The 14515-nt window shown below is 43.0% G+C and overlaps 1 protein-coding gene across 1 annotated transcript in view; it reads right to left on the bottom strand.

Moving 5' to 3' along the window:
• Positions 1-14515, bottom strand: part of ABCC1 (ATP binding cassette subfamily C member 1 (ABCC1 blood group)) — a gene marked incomplete at its 5' end in the record, with an annotated part of 45226 nt that overhangs the window by 27516 nt on the left and 3195 nt on the right. Inside the window, 6 exons of the mRNA XM_084270870.1 lie at positions 644-775; positions 1588-1649; positions 4022-4147; positions 5248-5385; positions 6612-6722; positions 6832-7008. Coding sequence (XP_084126996.1) covers positions 644-775; positions 1588-1649; positions 4022-4147; positions 5248-5385; positions 6612-6722; positions 6832-7008 — 746 coding nt within the window. The remainder of the gene's footprint in view (positions 1-643; positions 776-1587; positions 1650-4021; positions 4148-5247; positions 5386-6611; positions 6723-6831; positions 7009-14515) is intronic.

The raw sequence follows: 14515 nt of genomic DNA, 5'->3' as shown, positions 1-14515 counted from the left end.
AAGCCTGCAGTCAGATTTCTGCCAAGTCACCCCCAAGGGACTGAGTACATGTGTTTCATACGCCTGGCTTATGCCAAACGACATCCGAACTCCTGAGGACAAGCTGCATGTAAAAATAAACTGTGTAAGCAAGCCATTTTCCTTCAATGAAAAGGTGCTTCTATTTACTGCAGTGAGGGATGATGAAAAGAGGATGGAAACTGCAGGCATGCAGTCTTTCTAATTTTAGTCATCCAGCTTAGGTGCCCAGGCTCCCTATATGGTCAGAGGGATGAAATAAGCAGCGCTCTTCTTTACACCCAGAACTGCCCTCCTGAGGCCTCTCCAACTACAGAGGGAGCCCAAGCTCCTGAATTACCTGCTGCATGAAAACATTTCCTCCCCAGGGAAAAAACACACATCCAAAGAAAGAATCATCAGCTTTGGGTCATGAAAGTCTAGGGGGAACTTGATGCAGCTCTTCATGAAGAGGGCACCATGCCCCACTTGGGTCTGTTCTGTATGTGCTTAAGGACAAACGCAGAGCTGCCACCTAGGCAGGCTTGTGAAGAGGTGACAAACACCTCTAAGTAAAGGCTGAGTAACTTGAGCTACTGAACCTCTGCATCCTGGAAGAGCTGCCAGCCAGGATAACTGAACTTACCTCTTGGTCTTTGCCCACTCTTTTGCCCAGTTCCTAGCCAGGCCTGGCACTACCTCCTCCGATTTGTCCTCTTTATTTAACGACCACAAATCCTTGGCCTCCAAAGGTCTTCGATAGCCCTGAATCATCAACCTGCATTAGGAAGAATCAGCAGTATGTATTTAAGAACACCAGAAGGGTGTGTGCACATGCCATAAGACCCTGGTCCTTACACCCAGTCCCAAGAGCCAGCTTTTCACAGAACTCATGCAAGAGTTGGTACCACTGGCAACACAGCTCCAAATGCCAAGAAACACTACTGTGAGAATCAGACAGCAAAGCATCTAAGGATCCAGGGAATGCCACTGAATCCAAATTTCAGGGAAAACAAAAGAAAGGATGAGGTGATCTCACTTGACAGTCAGCCAGGCAATTAATATTCCCATGCCTACCAAGTTTCAAAATCTTTATTAGCCTTTAATTTTACAAAGCAATTCCTTTCATCCAGCTTTGTGTTGGAACTCTGTCCAAGTACCAACCACAACTATACACCAACATTATTTTACATGCTTCTGTGTTTTAACTCACCAGGACATGTGTTGTGATCAAGTCACACAGCATAACTGAGGCTAAGTTACTGGGGAAGAAAGAACCCACTGGACTAAAAGAGCTAACAGATTTGAATGTCTTCCTTCCCAAGGACAGCAGATAATTTCTACCTCCTTATATTTTACAAAGAAAGTGTATTATATTCTTTCAGCTGGAATACTAAACAAATACTGGCAAAACTTATAATTACAAAGACACCAGAAAAGGTACTAAAAGCACTAATCAAATTTTGGGAAGAAAAATTTAGCTACAAGACAACCAAAATTATTATTGTATTATTATTGCTCACTCTGAAAGTGGGATCCCAAAATGCCATCTAACTTTAATGGGTGCTTTATGCATCATCTTGATCTTACCCAGTGATCCACCAGAACGTGATTCTGGAGAGGAAAGAAGCACTGAACTCTGGACATGGATTCTGAAGGAGAGAAAAATAAGTCAATCGACAAAGTGATTGATATGGGGCCAAAAGAAACAAACCAAGGAGCAGAGAAGCTTTTTGAAATTCCTTTTGTTTATAATATCATTTTCACATTACTAAACTGGTCATTTATGCTGCTGAGAGCTTGTTCAGAAAACACACACACAAGTTCAGGGCTGCCAGAGACCAGACTGCTGGGACACAGGAACAGCAATACTCCAGATCAACAGCACAACAGAGAGCTGAGGGAACTGTGTAAGAGTGCAGGCCTGACATCACTGGAGATGGGCTGATCAGTGCCTACCTGCACCAGCACAAGGCATGCTACCACCGGAGACCATCAATGTGCTCATTGGGAAGTTAGTCACAAACAAAGAATTCAGTTCTGCTGCTCTAGAAGTGCTGTGACTCCTCCAAAACAGGTGCACAAGAGAAAAAAAATACTGAAACTCCATAAAAGCATCCCAAAATCCCTGCACCTCATTCACCAATAAGCATGGGGAACTTCAGCATGGATCAAGGTATGCAGCTAGCTCATGTTCTACCAGCACAACCGCTGTCTTGGCTACCCTTCAGGTCAACATCCTCTCCTGATCTGGCTGGATTAAGACAGCAGAAAGGAAGAGTGGATGAATTTTAAAGGCATTAAAAGGTGATTTACTTGCAGAACTGCAGTGCAGAATTCCTTCTCTCACTGCTATGAACAGCATCTAAGGAATCCTAAACCCAGCCACCACTCCTTTGGCACAAAACCACTAGATTTTTATCATCAATTATATCTGGAGCAACTCAGGTATTTCCATCTACAGGAGTCACCAGACATCATTACAGCCCTGCGATCAGAACAGACACACACAAGTGCTTCCAAGCTTTGCCTTTTTCAGCTCCTGCTTGTAACCTGGCCTCTCCACCAAGCTCTGCTGAAGTGTGCTGGTATCAGCTACACAACACAGCCTCCTGAGTTCCCCATCCCTCAACACACAGGTTTGCAGCTCTGTAACAAGAAGGGGAAGCACGAGACACACACACTTTTTTGGAGAGAGGATTAAGAGTCCCACATCTCCAAAGCATTTAAACATTTGCAACAACACAACTGCAAGCAAAGCCAACACCACTGCTTCATGAATCAATAAAAGGTTTTAAACTCAGAGAAGGTAAAAAAGGGCAGTGGGCAGCACTTTCAGCCTTCAGCCCTGCCAGCACTCCCAACAGATTCACACTTCCACAGACACATGGCGTGCTTTCAACCTGTGCAAAATGTCAAAATACCCTGAACCTCACACAAAATGCTGTCCTAGTTTCTTCCTCTGTACTTCATCTACTTGCAGGAGGAAGCTCTGAATTCAAGACTCCACTAGATCTTGTACTACCAGAAACTGGACTTCATTAGCATACAGCAGAAATTTAAAACATTAAAGCAATTAGATTACTGTTAAAGTAATGCTATTTTTGACAGAAGTAAATAGTTATCACACAAAGAACTATTAATCCTCCTGACATTCATGCCAGATAGCATGATGTCAGCAAGCTGCAACAAGTCTGGACTTACGTAATGTAAACAAAGCAAAACCAAGACACAAACCACATTGTTTGACTTCTACATGCACCAGCATCTGCAGCTCAGAAATTTCACTCTAGAGTTGGGTTTTTTTAAAAGTAAACACGTAATAAGATTTTACTCAAGGCTTGCAAACACTTCTGGTTTGAAAACGCTTGGCAGAAGGGATTAAAGCAGAATTTAAGACTAACATGACTTACTTTCTTCCCTTCCCCATCATAAGCACACCACTGATGAGAAAAGGAGGCTAAAATCTGAAGTCTGCCCAGTCTGCCCTATTTCCTAGAGGCACTCCTAGAAATACTCCTCAGCAACACAAAACCAAACCACTGTGGCATCTTGCAATTATTTTAACCACGATCAAAGCAGAAAAGGAGGTTTCCATAAACCCACAGCACCCTGTCAAAGGTATCTATTTCATCCCTAAATGAGATGAAATGAACCCAGAGATGAGAAGGATCCAGAGCCTCAGCAGTACACTCTTCCCTCCAGGCAGATACACCCAGAGGGTCTGGTCTGCAGCAGTAACACACAGCACCACTGGCACACACTACCTACAGAGAAGGTAACCACATTTCAGGAGCACAGCTGCTGATAGACCTTTTCCACAGTTACAACAGCAACACTGGTTTCCCCCCTCACCCCTTTCACACGTCCCTCTGTCCAGCATTCCCAACCAGTACTTCCCACCAGCTGCCAGCAGCACTACTGAACAGAAGTACCAATAGCAGCCTCCAGGAACGCTGTTGGGGAATGACTGAAACAGTACTGCAGTACAACACTGAGCACTTGGTACAGGCTGAACACTTACAGGATCCTTTATTGTTTCAGAAAACAAAGGTGGTCGCTCTGGAAAGCAGCAGAGGATGAGCTGTACGAGTAACAGGATGAAGTAGATGCAGAAGGTGACAAAACGAAACACATCCACTTCAGCACCCTGCAAAGGAAGGTAACACTCCAGTTAGATGGCTTGAGACATTTCTTTAGAACATCATTACTACTGCACGTAAAACAGCTCCTCGTGGTAAATTCTGTGAGCTACATAAACATGGCTCTACCCACCCCCTGCAAACTGAAGTCAAATGCAAATTGTTTGGGAAAGTTGGGAGGAAGGAGGAGATGGAAGATACCATTTATTTTTAATCAATCACTGTCAAACACACAAGCATGAACCTCTTCTTTAGAGAGGTTTAAGACACAGTTTACACCAACACAGCAGGCCCCAACGTGAAGCAAGGTATTACTCACAGGAGCAAGGCATTTATGCACTGGATAAGGAGGAGTTTTCAACACAAATCTCTTAGTTAATGTGCACACAGAAAATAAGACTTGGAGGAGCAGAATTTAGATTACAGTTTGTGATACTGCACTCAAATTCTAGAGGTTCTTCCAATTTTTAGGCTGGGGCTGATACATAAGGCATAATCCACACAAATCAAAGCACAGGGATAGATGGACACCCTCCTCCTCCCACCAGTAAAATCCCACTCCCAACAGCTAAAGACAAAAAGTTGGCTGAAATTCTCAAAACTCTTAACGTGACATAAAGGTTTCAAGGAAGAGTGATGAATCATTTCCAGACAGCTCCTCAATTAACCTGATATTTGATGTGGGATTCTATAAATCAGAAACTCAAGAATCTCAACAGACACACTTTCACTTTGACTCGGCAGTGAGTTCATCAAGCCATGTGTTGCAGGAAATCCACTGTGTAACAGGAAGGTCATAGAAAGTCCCAGAACAGTTTAATACCAGAGATGAAACACTTTTGCTGTACCCAAGCAGACACATCTCCCTTCTGGAACAGGCAGCACAATTTTCTTGGCAATTGTTGCTACATTTGAGATTACCATGAATCTCACCAGTATTTCAAAAGAAGGGACATTAAATCTTGCTTGTTTTGCTTTTATAGCCCACAGAATGAAGGTAGGCTGCATGTATCATTAACTGACTCCACTGGCATAATCAGGAAGTAACTACTCTATTGCAGCAGCACTGGGGATCATTTTCAACTGAATGAGGCCAGCAGTCACTTACCATATTTAAGGCATGTATTACTTTGGATCTAAAAACCACTGTGGCACATGACAAAGAGATGAGCCAGAAAATCATCATTACACCTGAAGACTGGACTCCTTTTATCCTTTCGTACTGTATTAGAAATGTGGCAAGCAACTGTGGACAAAGGAGATAAAATATATTCACAAGCTTTAAGGTTTGCAACATGTTATATACATATACAAGGCACTGTGTCCAAGCATGCTTATTTAACATTGCAAATCCACTTTCTCCCACACACTCTAACACCCAGGTATTTTAAAGTGTAATTCATTAATATATTTCAATAGGCAATTCTCCAGAGCAACAGAGATAGGAAACAGACAAAAAAGGGAAAAGGATTATGTATTACATAGAAGTAAACAGCCACATCCACAAAAACACTGCTAGAAGCTGCCAGTCCTTATTTCTTTACTTTTCTGGTTCTACATCACAAATCAGCACACATAGTGTCACTATGTCCTTTCCAAGTATTTCCTGACCAATTCTCCTTAAAATAGTTATTTTTTCCATACAAGCCACAATGCCAAACAATACTGACCAAATACTACCCTATTTCTGTTTTCTTCTGTGTTTTCAGAGTCCTTTAGGAAGCTGGTATAACTTAAGTGAAACATATTCTCCATCAGCCCGACAAAAGCTTGACAACAGCATTATTACATGACCACAAATGATTTAACAGCTCTTGCATCCTTCAGTATGTTTCAGCACTGCTGGGTTTTACTTCCTTGGGGTTGCTGTTGCTTTTATTGCTGTTGATAGTCCCCTTGAGCATCTTGTTTAATCACTACCAGTCAAGGTCTGAGATAAGCATAAATGACAGTAAATGAATAGCAAGGTGCTCTCCTTGAATCACAGGCTGCAGAGACTTGGTGTGTAAGAGGACAATACCCATGTGCCCAGGCAGGAGGAGCTTGCAAGGGACACCTATGTGCCTCGTGTACCTTTTAAGACTTTCCACCATGCCACCAAACCTAACAGAGAACGCTGCAGTAAACAACGTTCCATGCAAGAGTTGGTAATAAGACACTTCATAATGCAATACCTTTGACTGCCTTTTACCCACTCCAGTGTGATCTGTATTATCCAGCTTTCAAAAGCTCTCTCAGCCTGATTCCTCCACCCCATACTTGCGCCAAGCTATTAAATCAGCAGTAGCTGAAGCCCACCGATACACAAGACACTAGTACTGGTGTGTGTGCTGACATGTAGGGGACTGGGCACCACTGGGCTGGGTTTAGGGCTTTTCACTGAGAGCAAGCAGTCAGTATTTCACAGTTCAGCTGCAGATTAAGTCTTTATAAGAACCGCAGTGCATGAACAAAGGTGGTGACAGAACTTACCATCGTTATACCCAATACTGTAGGCCCAATGAGAAAAATATTTTGACTTCTTTCCCAGAAAGAGTAGAAGAGGTCTGCCCAGCAGACTATCCACAGTATTAAGCCCAAAGCCTGCAGTACAAAAGCACATTTTAGACATCAGTTCACACAGATTAGGCAGCACAATCTATACATGAACACAGACAAGCTTAATGAGCTCTGGTTTGCAGAAGTCACATACCGTTTTGGCTTTGTTGAGGTTTGACATTTGTATGTAACCCCTGTCATGGCAACGAAGGTACAGGAAGTACACAGGCAAGCAGACCCACAGGTAAATGCAAGGAATCCAGACCAGGAGCGTGTTCTGAAAGCACTGGGTAAAGTCTGGATTGTCTGTGTGCCATGTCAGGTTCCAGTCCTGGGGAGAGAAAACAGAGAGAGTCAAAGGAAAAGCAAGCACAAAACTTGGCCATTTAAAAAAATATCTCTACCTTATTTTGTATCTCTTACAGCATATTTATTTATACTCAAATTAAATTTGTATTGTTCTGTGATGTATCTAATTTTATTGCACTTTTTGTAGCTCAGAAATTTTAAACCTTTGCAAGACAACATCAGTGTCACTTTGGTTGGTTACACACAGCAACCATAACAAATAACTCACTCAAATGGGATACCTTAACAGTGCTTACCAGGACCTTTAACAGCACTCATCAAGGATTTTCACATTATCATTGCAGAAAAGTAAGGTGACGGTGCTATCTCCCATTATAACCACTGCACATGTATCTGGAAGTACTCAGATACACCACATCCCCAAATTTCAGTATGGAAACTTTACCTGGCACAGTGACATTCACAGCACAAGACCCCATCACTATTTGTAAAGCAGTCTCATAGCTCCCAAGCTGAGGCAAACCCAGATGAGATTTTCTGGTAATCCCTAACAACAGGGCACAGAGCAAAGCCAAAGGCTCCTCTCTGCAGCCAGTTTCCCACTCAACAACAGGAAAACGTCAATCAATGTAATTCCATGTTTTCCTCTTTCTCTCAAGAGGATTCTCAAGACTAAGATAAACCACCATACAATCAAACCCAAACTGGCACAGGAATAAAAATGCAATGACCATTTCCATCACTGGTACCAGAACTATGTACAATGACAGGCTGTTCAGTGAAATTAACTGTACTACCACGTTCAGGCTTGAGTTAGGGAAATCTCTTGCAGAGAATTTGACCTTAAAATGAGTGGCTTTGCTGCAAAATTGTCACGAAGGACAATTCCTCTCCAGTGCTATAGATTTCTGACTCCCCAACAAAATGATGCAATACAGAGCTACGCTGCTGCAGGATTGCAGCATTCAACAGCTGAAGCACCACAGGTCAGAGCCTTCTGTTCAAAACCCACATAGCTCAGAGCTGTGTGCAGCAGCCCCATGCCCAAAGGCTTGTTAACTGCCCTGTCATTTCAGTTGCAAAGCATTTTTTCAGACAGTTGCACAGCTTACAGGTCCCCCACACTCAGACACAACGGCAGCCAGTAATCCTCCTCTGAGAGCCCCAGGCCTCACAGAAACAAGTGCCATTATCCACTTTTATGGATGAGGAAACAGAACCAAAAGCAGCTGCAGAACCTGCCCCTCTATTCCAATATCAAAGCTGGAAATGGATCTCACTGCTCAGCACTGCCACACTTTGATCCTTATTTGTCCCTATCTCCCTCTGATTAAACAATGTCAAGCCCAGTAAGGAGTCAGGAGAACAGATCGAAACAGAAACAGAAGACAGAACTTGAAAAACTTTCAACTTGAGGCTAAGCAGGTGTTATTTTATCACAGAGCAGGTCTCTCCTTATATTTGGCCATTCTGTATTAAGATGCTCTGTTGACTGGTTGGTTTTCTTAAGCCTTCTTTTGAAAAAGTATAAACAAAACTATTTTCCTTTCCCAGTTCCCATTCAGTTTGTCAGCTTCTCTCCTGGTTAATACAACAGACAGCACAGGGGACACAGCTGGAACTTTTTCCTTTCTCTACAAATTCTTCTCACTTTGTCTAACTTTTCCCTGGTCAGTTTAAAAATATACCAAACATCCTGACCTTAATACAGTCAATTCAAGGAAATTAACACTGGCAGAGCACAAAAAACCCCCCATTACGTTTTAGGGTATCTGTTCCTGCCAAGGCAGTGGCTGTGAGACGCTGCGGGCGAGCCACATGCTTATTAAGTTCCCTGGCTGCATAACATCATCAGACATTTCAGCTGAGTCATCCTTACATTTAGCCACCACACAAATGCTTCTGGCTTTCTGAGCCCCAGCTGCTCAGCTCCAGCTCCACAGCCAAGAGAAAGTCTCATGACTGTGCAGAACAGTTTACAGTTCAGGAATTAAGAGTGTTAATATGATTATACAAGTAAATTGAGGGGATGTAATCAGCTTTGTGACAAACAAGAGGTGCTGACATAATTTTATTGAGCGAATTCTTGGAGATCTGCACACTGCTTAAGAAAGTTATCTCCTTTTCCAGTGCTTTCAAATGCTTGCTGTGAAATGAATCAAGCAGCTGCCAGGAAGGACGGAGCAGGTACCACACATGTCACTGCCACGTGGTTCGGTTGGAGGAGGAAGTGCTGTGTGTGACTGCTGTGCATGCTGGCTGGAGGACACTCAAAACACACAGTCTTTCATTTGACTTCCCTATCTGCACGTTAGCTGGAGGCATTTCTGCACGGAAGGCAGGAGGGAATGATGCAATGTACTTGAAAGTTAAGAGCAGAAAGGACAAAGGGGCAGGCTGGGGTAAGAGGACTGCCCCAACTTAACAGCTAGAGCAACATCAGTATATCCTCTTTCATGTTTTCCCAGGATTTGATCCAGAGGCTGTTGATAACAAACAGGATTTTGCTTAGCTGAAATACACTATTCTTTGTACCAGGAAATGGCTACACACGGGTGCAGAAGCCCTTTCGTTTTACACTCGTTGCAGATGACAAAAGGCAAGGAAAGCATGGAGAGAGAGAGGGGGCAGAATCTTTCCCTACCGATTCCCTAGGTGAAATCCTCTCAGGCTACATAGCACAGACAGGAACAGAACTGTACAGCAAACACTTGCTGCTGAGCACCCGGTGTCCACTCATGATGTCTTTCAGGCAGGAGCATCAGGCTCCCTCACAGACCATCCAGTCTGTCCATCAGCCCCTGGAGCAGCTTTTCCATTAACACCTGTCCACAGGACACTGGGGCTGCTCTTAAGTGAGCCAAGAAGCAGGACAGGGAACTGCAGGAGGTCCCATCAGAAGCAGGCCCCCAGTGTGAACCGGGAGGTCAAGCGCCAGAGTCAAGAAGACCCCAATCCCTTACAAAAGGCAGGCACACCCTAAGCTGCACATGGTGGATACCAGAGCTTTAGGAGGCTCTAAAACATGCCACTCATCATGAAACCAATATACGCTCATATTCAAATCACATCGTTCAGTTACACAAGCCCAGACTAGTTCTGCCAGTTTAGAGCATGTGCTTCTCCTTTGCCCTATATAAACCCCATTTCAGAGGTGGTTCTTCCCTCCCCCCCCCCAACACAAACCCAAATTCTTCATGCATCAATGCAGAAACATTCACTGAAGCAGAGCTTTGCGTTTAACAGACATTAATTAGCAAATTAATGACTTTTTTCTGACTCAAGTTTTAGAAACAATGTTTTAGCAAGTTCCATTAAAGCAGTAAGTTGCCCCTTTTTCACATCTCAAAGACTAGTAGGAGTTCTCACTCTGATCAGCTAACCCTTTTACTTTGGAAGAGCCTATCAAATAAGAGAGACCAGGTGTCCACTGAAAGCTTGCACCAACTGCAGCCTCCTCCTGTGGAGGAGGAAGGAGAAAAAAAGAGGTCCAGAGGAACCACATCTCAGATGTTAGTTTCAGGTTGGCTTTTTGGTTTTCCTTTTAAAAATCCCTGGACAATTTTAAAGTTTCCCAGAATAGCACGTGGATATTTTTTAATTCATCCAACCTACTTCTCAGCATACTGTGGCTGAAAAGAATACCACACCACAGCTTTTGTGCCCAGCAGCACATTTTCTCTCAGGGTACATACAAAAAGGCTTCCGATCACATTTGAAGTTAAACCCTCTATCTCCAAGAAGAGTACAAGAAAGGCTTGGCATTCCCAAGAATCACATGGATCTATTCACAAGTAAACCACTTATTTTACAATACATAAAGCCTGTGAAAATAAAGAATGATGTAAGCTCCTGTCTAAAATTTCAGGAACAGGCAAGATAAAACATTGGCAAGAGGACTGTAAGACAAAGTGTCAGCACAAAAGACCAGCTATTCCACCTCTGCCAACGGAAAGAAGACTACAGGGAAGCTGTATGCCAGCAGTGTGCCTCATCTGAGGAATCACTGCATCTGACACTGGAGGGGACCTTGCGGCTGGCTGCCTCTCTCCAGGCAGCCAGGAAGGGCTGTTAAGTAAGCAGCTGCCTGTTCTCACATCAATAATCCCACTTGACCCACAACACAGTTTAAAATTCTCACTGGCAGAAATGGAGAGACCAAAAATCACTCAAGTTTCACGCCTGCTGTGCACAAGTGTGCTAAAGATGCAGGCTGCCAAGCAGCGTTAAATCCACCTGCATGAGCCAGCCCTGACTGAAAGGGGACTTGAGCATCACCACACACCTCACCTACACCATACACAGAAAAACTACAAACCACGCTGGAATCTTGATATTACAATCAACTCCTTCAAACAGTTTGACACTGACAGCAGTGTATCACCCACCTCCCTTCTAATACCAAGATATGTTTCTCCATCTTACTTTCCTAACAAGAAAAAAGCCTCTCTCCTTTAATGCAATGCTTACATTTAGAGGATGAGAGTAATCAGCACTCTCAGGCACTAACACCGTAATTGCAGCTGGCAACTTTCATTACAACAGTATCATCACTTTCTCACTGGAATAGGAAGTCTCACAATCTGGCAGCTCTAGATAATGGCATTAAAAAATCCCCCAGTGAAGCACCTATAAACCCATGTGTTGATTCAGCCATACTCTCAGATGCCGTGAGCCCATCGGCCTTTGGCCTTCACTATCTAGGGGAGCACATTTCCGTCTGCCTCTTCCCAGATAGGAGATCAGCCTGATGTGGCTGAGCCTTCAGCCTCCAAGAGCCACTAGCATCCGTGGACACAAAGGGAAGGGGGGTGTGCAGGGACTCTCACTTTAGGGCTGCTTTAGAGGAACTCTGCCCTTACCTCACAAGTCCCTGGTAACACCATTCACCATCAAAACCAACGGTACAGAGTGACATGGTTGAGCACGCTGAGACTGAAGGAAAGCAATGAACTACAAAGTGGTGCAGATTTTACAACAGGTTATAAGGCAGTCTGCTTTAAGTGATAATAAACAGGGATCCTAAGTTTTAAAAATAATTTAGGAAAAGATGATGTAGGGGCAAAAATATCAGCAAGTGATTCTAGTAACAGGAAAATACCTCTATTTTATCATAATGCTTTCTACTTGAAATGGCTTTAGCAAGACTAAGTTCTCACCAGTAATGCCTTACATAATGCAGATTTGGCTTGTTAACACAGCCAGGAAAAACCTCCACTTTTGAATGCTGGGTTCTGACCTTAAATCAGGTGCCTGCACCTCTTTGCCCAATCCCCAAACACTGGTGTTTGCTCATGTTCACAAGGAGTTTAAATCCTTTGTTACAGACAGCACAGGTGGAACTGTGGGTAAAAAGACAAGAAAAAAAAGCATGTTCTGCCTTTGTTTCCTCTTAGCCTGAAGTAAGGTACTAAGGAGTTGCCAGGTAAAGGAGCACCTGAAGCTGGGGAATTTATAAAAGCTGATCTTTGTAACACAAGAAGCGAAAAGCTGCTGAACTGCTGCTAAGCTAACCATGGCTATTTTTTGTGTCCAGGATACCTAAAACAGATAACATCAGCACTTGCAAAATTAGTACGTTTAGCTTCTTTCTCCAGCGGTACATTTCTGGGCCATGAGACAACAGTTGGTCCTGTGACAAGATGACATTTACAGTTTCAGAATCAAAAGGATGGGTTTTTTGCATTTCTGTAAAGTTTTTTTTGCTGAAACCACTCCTTCTTAAAAGGATACTGGAAAAAGATTCCAGCTCTCATCTCCTTTTTGCATCAAAACCAGAACTTCTGCTTATTAACTCCACAGCCTGTAGATCGAGTTCAGATCACTGCAAAAAGTTTGAACTCACCTGGGTAATAGTCTTACAAAGGGCCTAAGATAACAGCTTAAGTTGGGATAAACTGTATCTGAAGCCACCACAGATGCAAACAGTGAGGAACCAGGAACGCAAGGAATTCTGACGCTATTAAAAGTAAGCAAAAGGTCAGTACCCGGCAGTAGGCTTTTTAGAGATGTGACCCAGAATGACTTCAGCACAACCCAGGTTAACCTTCACTTAGTCCCAGGATAGCACAGTGCTTCAATGTAAACTGCACTGTAACTGCAGAGAAGTTTTGCAGAGTATTTTTTCCTGCTATTTAACTTTCCTGAGCAGCCTTGAACCGACAGCTGCAAAGCAACAAGTCAGCTGTTAAGGAAATCCCCATCAACAACAGATATCAGGCTTCATTTTCCTGTATTTCCCCATAACTGATCTATTCAGAATCAAGAGATAAGTTTAAGCTCTAATAGGAGTTTAATTTCCATGCAAATGCAGACTCTTGTTCACATGACCAACAAAAGTGGTTCATAGGTTTAAATGAGAGCAAGCCAAGTGATGTTCAACTCTGATGTTCAGCGCTAGAAAAACTCCAGTGCAACCAAACCATGAGAATCAGGCAATCAGCTGTAACTAAAATAACGGCACTAGCTGGTGTAAAGGTTTTTCTGTTAAACACTCCTCATTCCAGATGCTGTCCACATATGTATGACCTTCCTATGTCAGCAAACAGAAGTACTTTTCTGATCTGCAGACTCTTAATATCTAGCTGGTCACAAATGGGTTCACTCGCACGCGTTCAGCCTGAACTCGCAACTTTTATCAAGCCCACTCAGCACACTCTCACAGCACAGCCAAGTCCCTCCCTAGCTCTGCCACAAACACACTGAAAAAACACTCACGACATATTTTACAGTGCAAAAAGCTGCAGGGTTCAGAGAGACATGCTAATTTACTGCTTCTCTAATGCATGAAAGCATAAGCCACAGACCTTCAGAATATGAAATTGCTCCTTACATAAAAACTCTGGGTTTCCTTCAGAAGTCTATTTCAGGAAAAGTATCGGTATCCTCATAAACAGCTGCTACGCTTGCATTGCTTACCTCACACACTATCATGTCAGCTAATCATTATAATGACTTAAAGAACATTATTTTTTTCTTCAGTAAAATTATCAAGCCACACTACAGTCTTAGAAGATCTTAACACGTCTGCAAACAGTTGAGAGGCTGATGGATCTCCCTTAGCTAGAACAATGTTAACCCAAACACAAAACATAGCGTCTTGGGACAAGGACTCAACAAAATACATTTCAGGCTGACAAAACAGACCTGAAAGCCTCAGACTTCTGCACCAACAGGAAAGAAACAGGTCTGGATTTACACCGCTTGACTCACTGCAGGACTCAGGTTCTCAAAACAGGAGATTAAAGCTTTCTCTTCTCCTAGAAGTGAATGAGGTTACTTGTTTTCAATCCTTCCTCAACTAGAAAAATGTGGGGGGGGGGGGGGGGGAAAATCCACCAAGTTCCCACTGAGATAAAGAGAGTGAATTTAATCTAAATTCACTTTAAAATTCAGTGTTATTGCCTGTGGAGGACACAATAGAGGCTTAAATAAATATGTTTCTCTCACATTCCATTAAGTATAAGCAAGAACCTCAAAAGTTTCAGATTTTATTTGACTTACAAGTATCTTCTAATGAATGAATAACT

This window comes from Gallinula chloropus (genome assembly GCF_964237585.1).
Source record: "Gallinula chloropus genome assembly, chromosome: 15".
Taxonomy (NCBI): Eukaryota; Metazoa; Chordata; class Aves; order Gruiformes; family Rallidae; genus Gallinula; species Gallinula chloropus.
The sequence above is the reverse complement of the archived record's forward strand: the minus strand, read 5'-3'. Positions and strand labels throughout refer to the sequence as shown.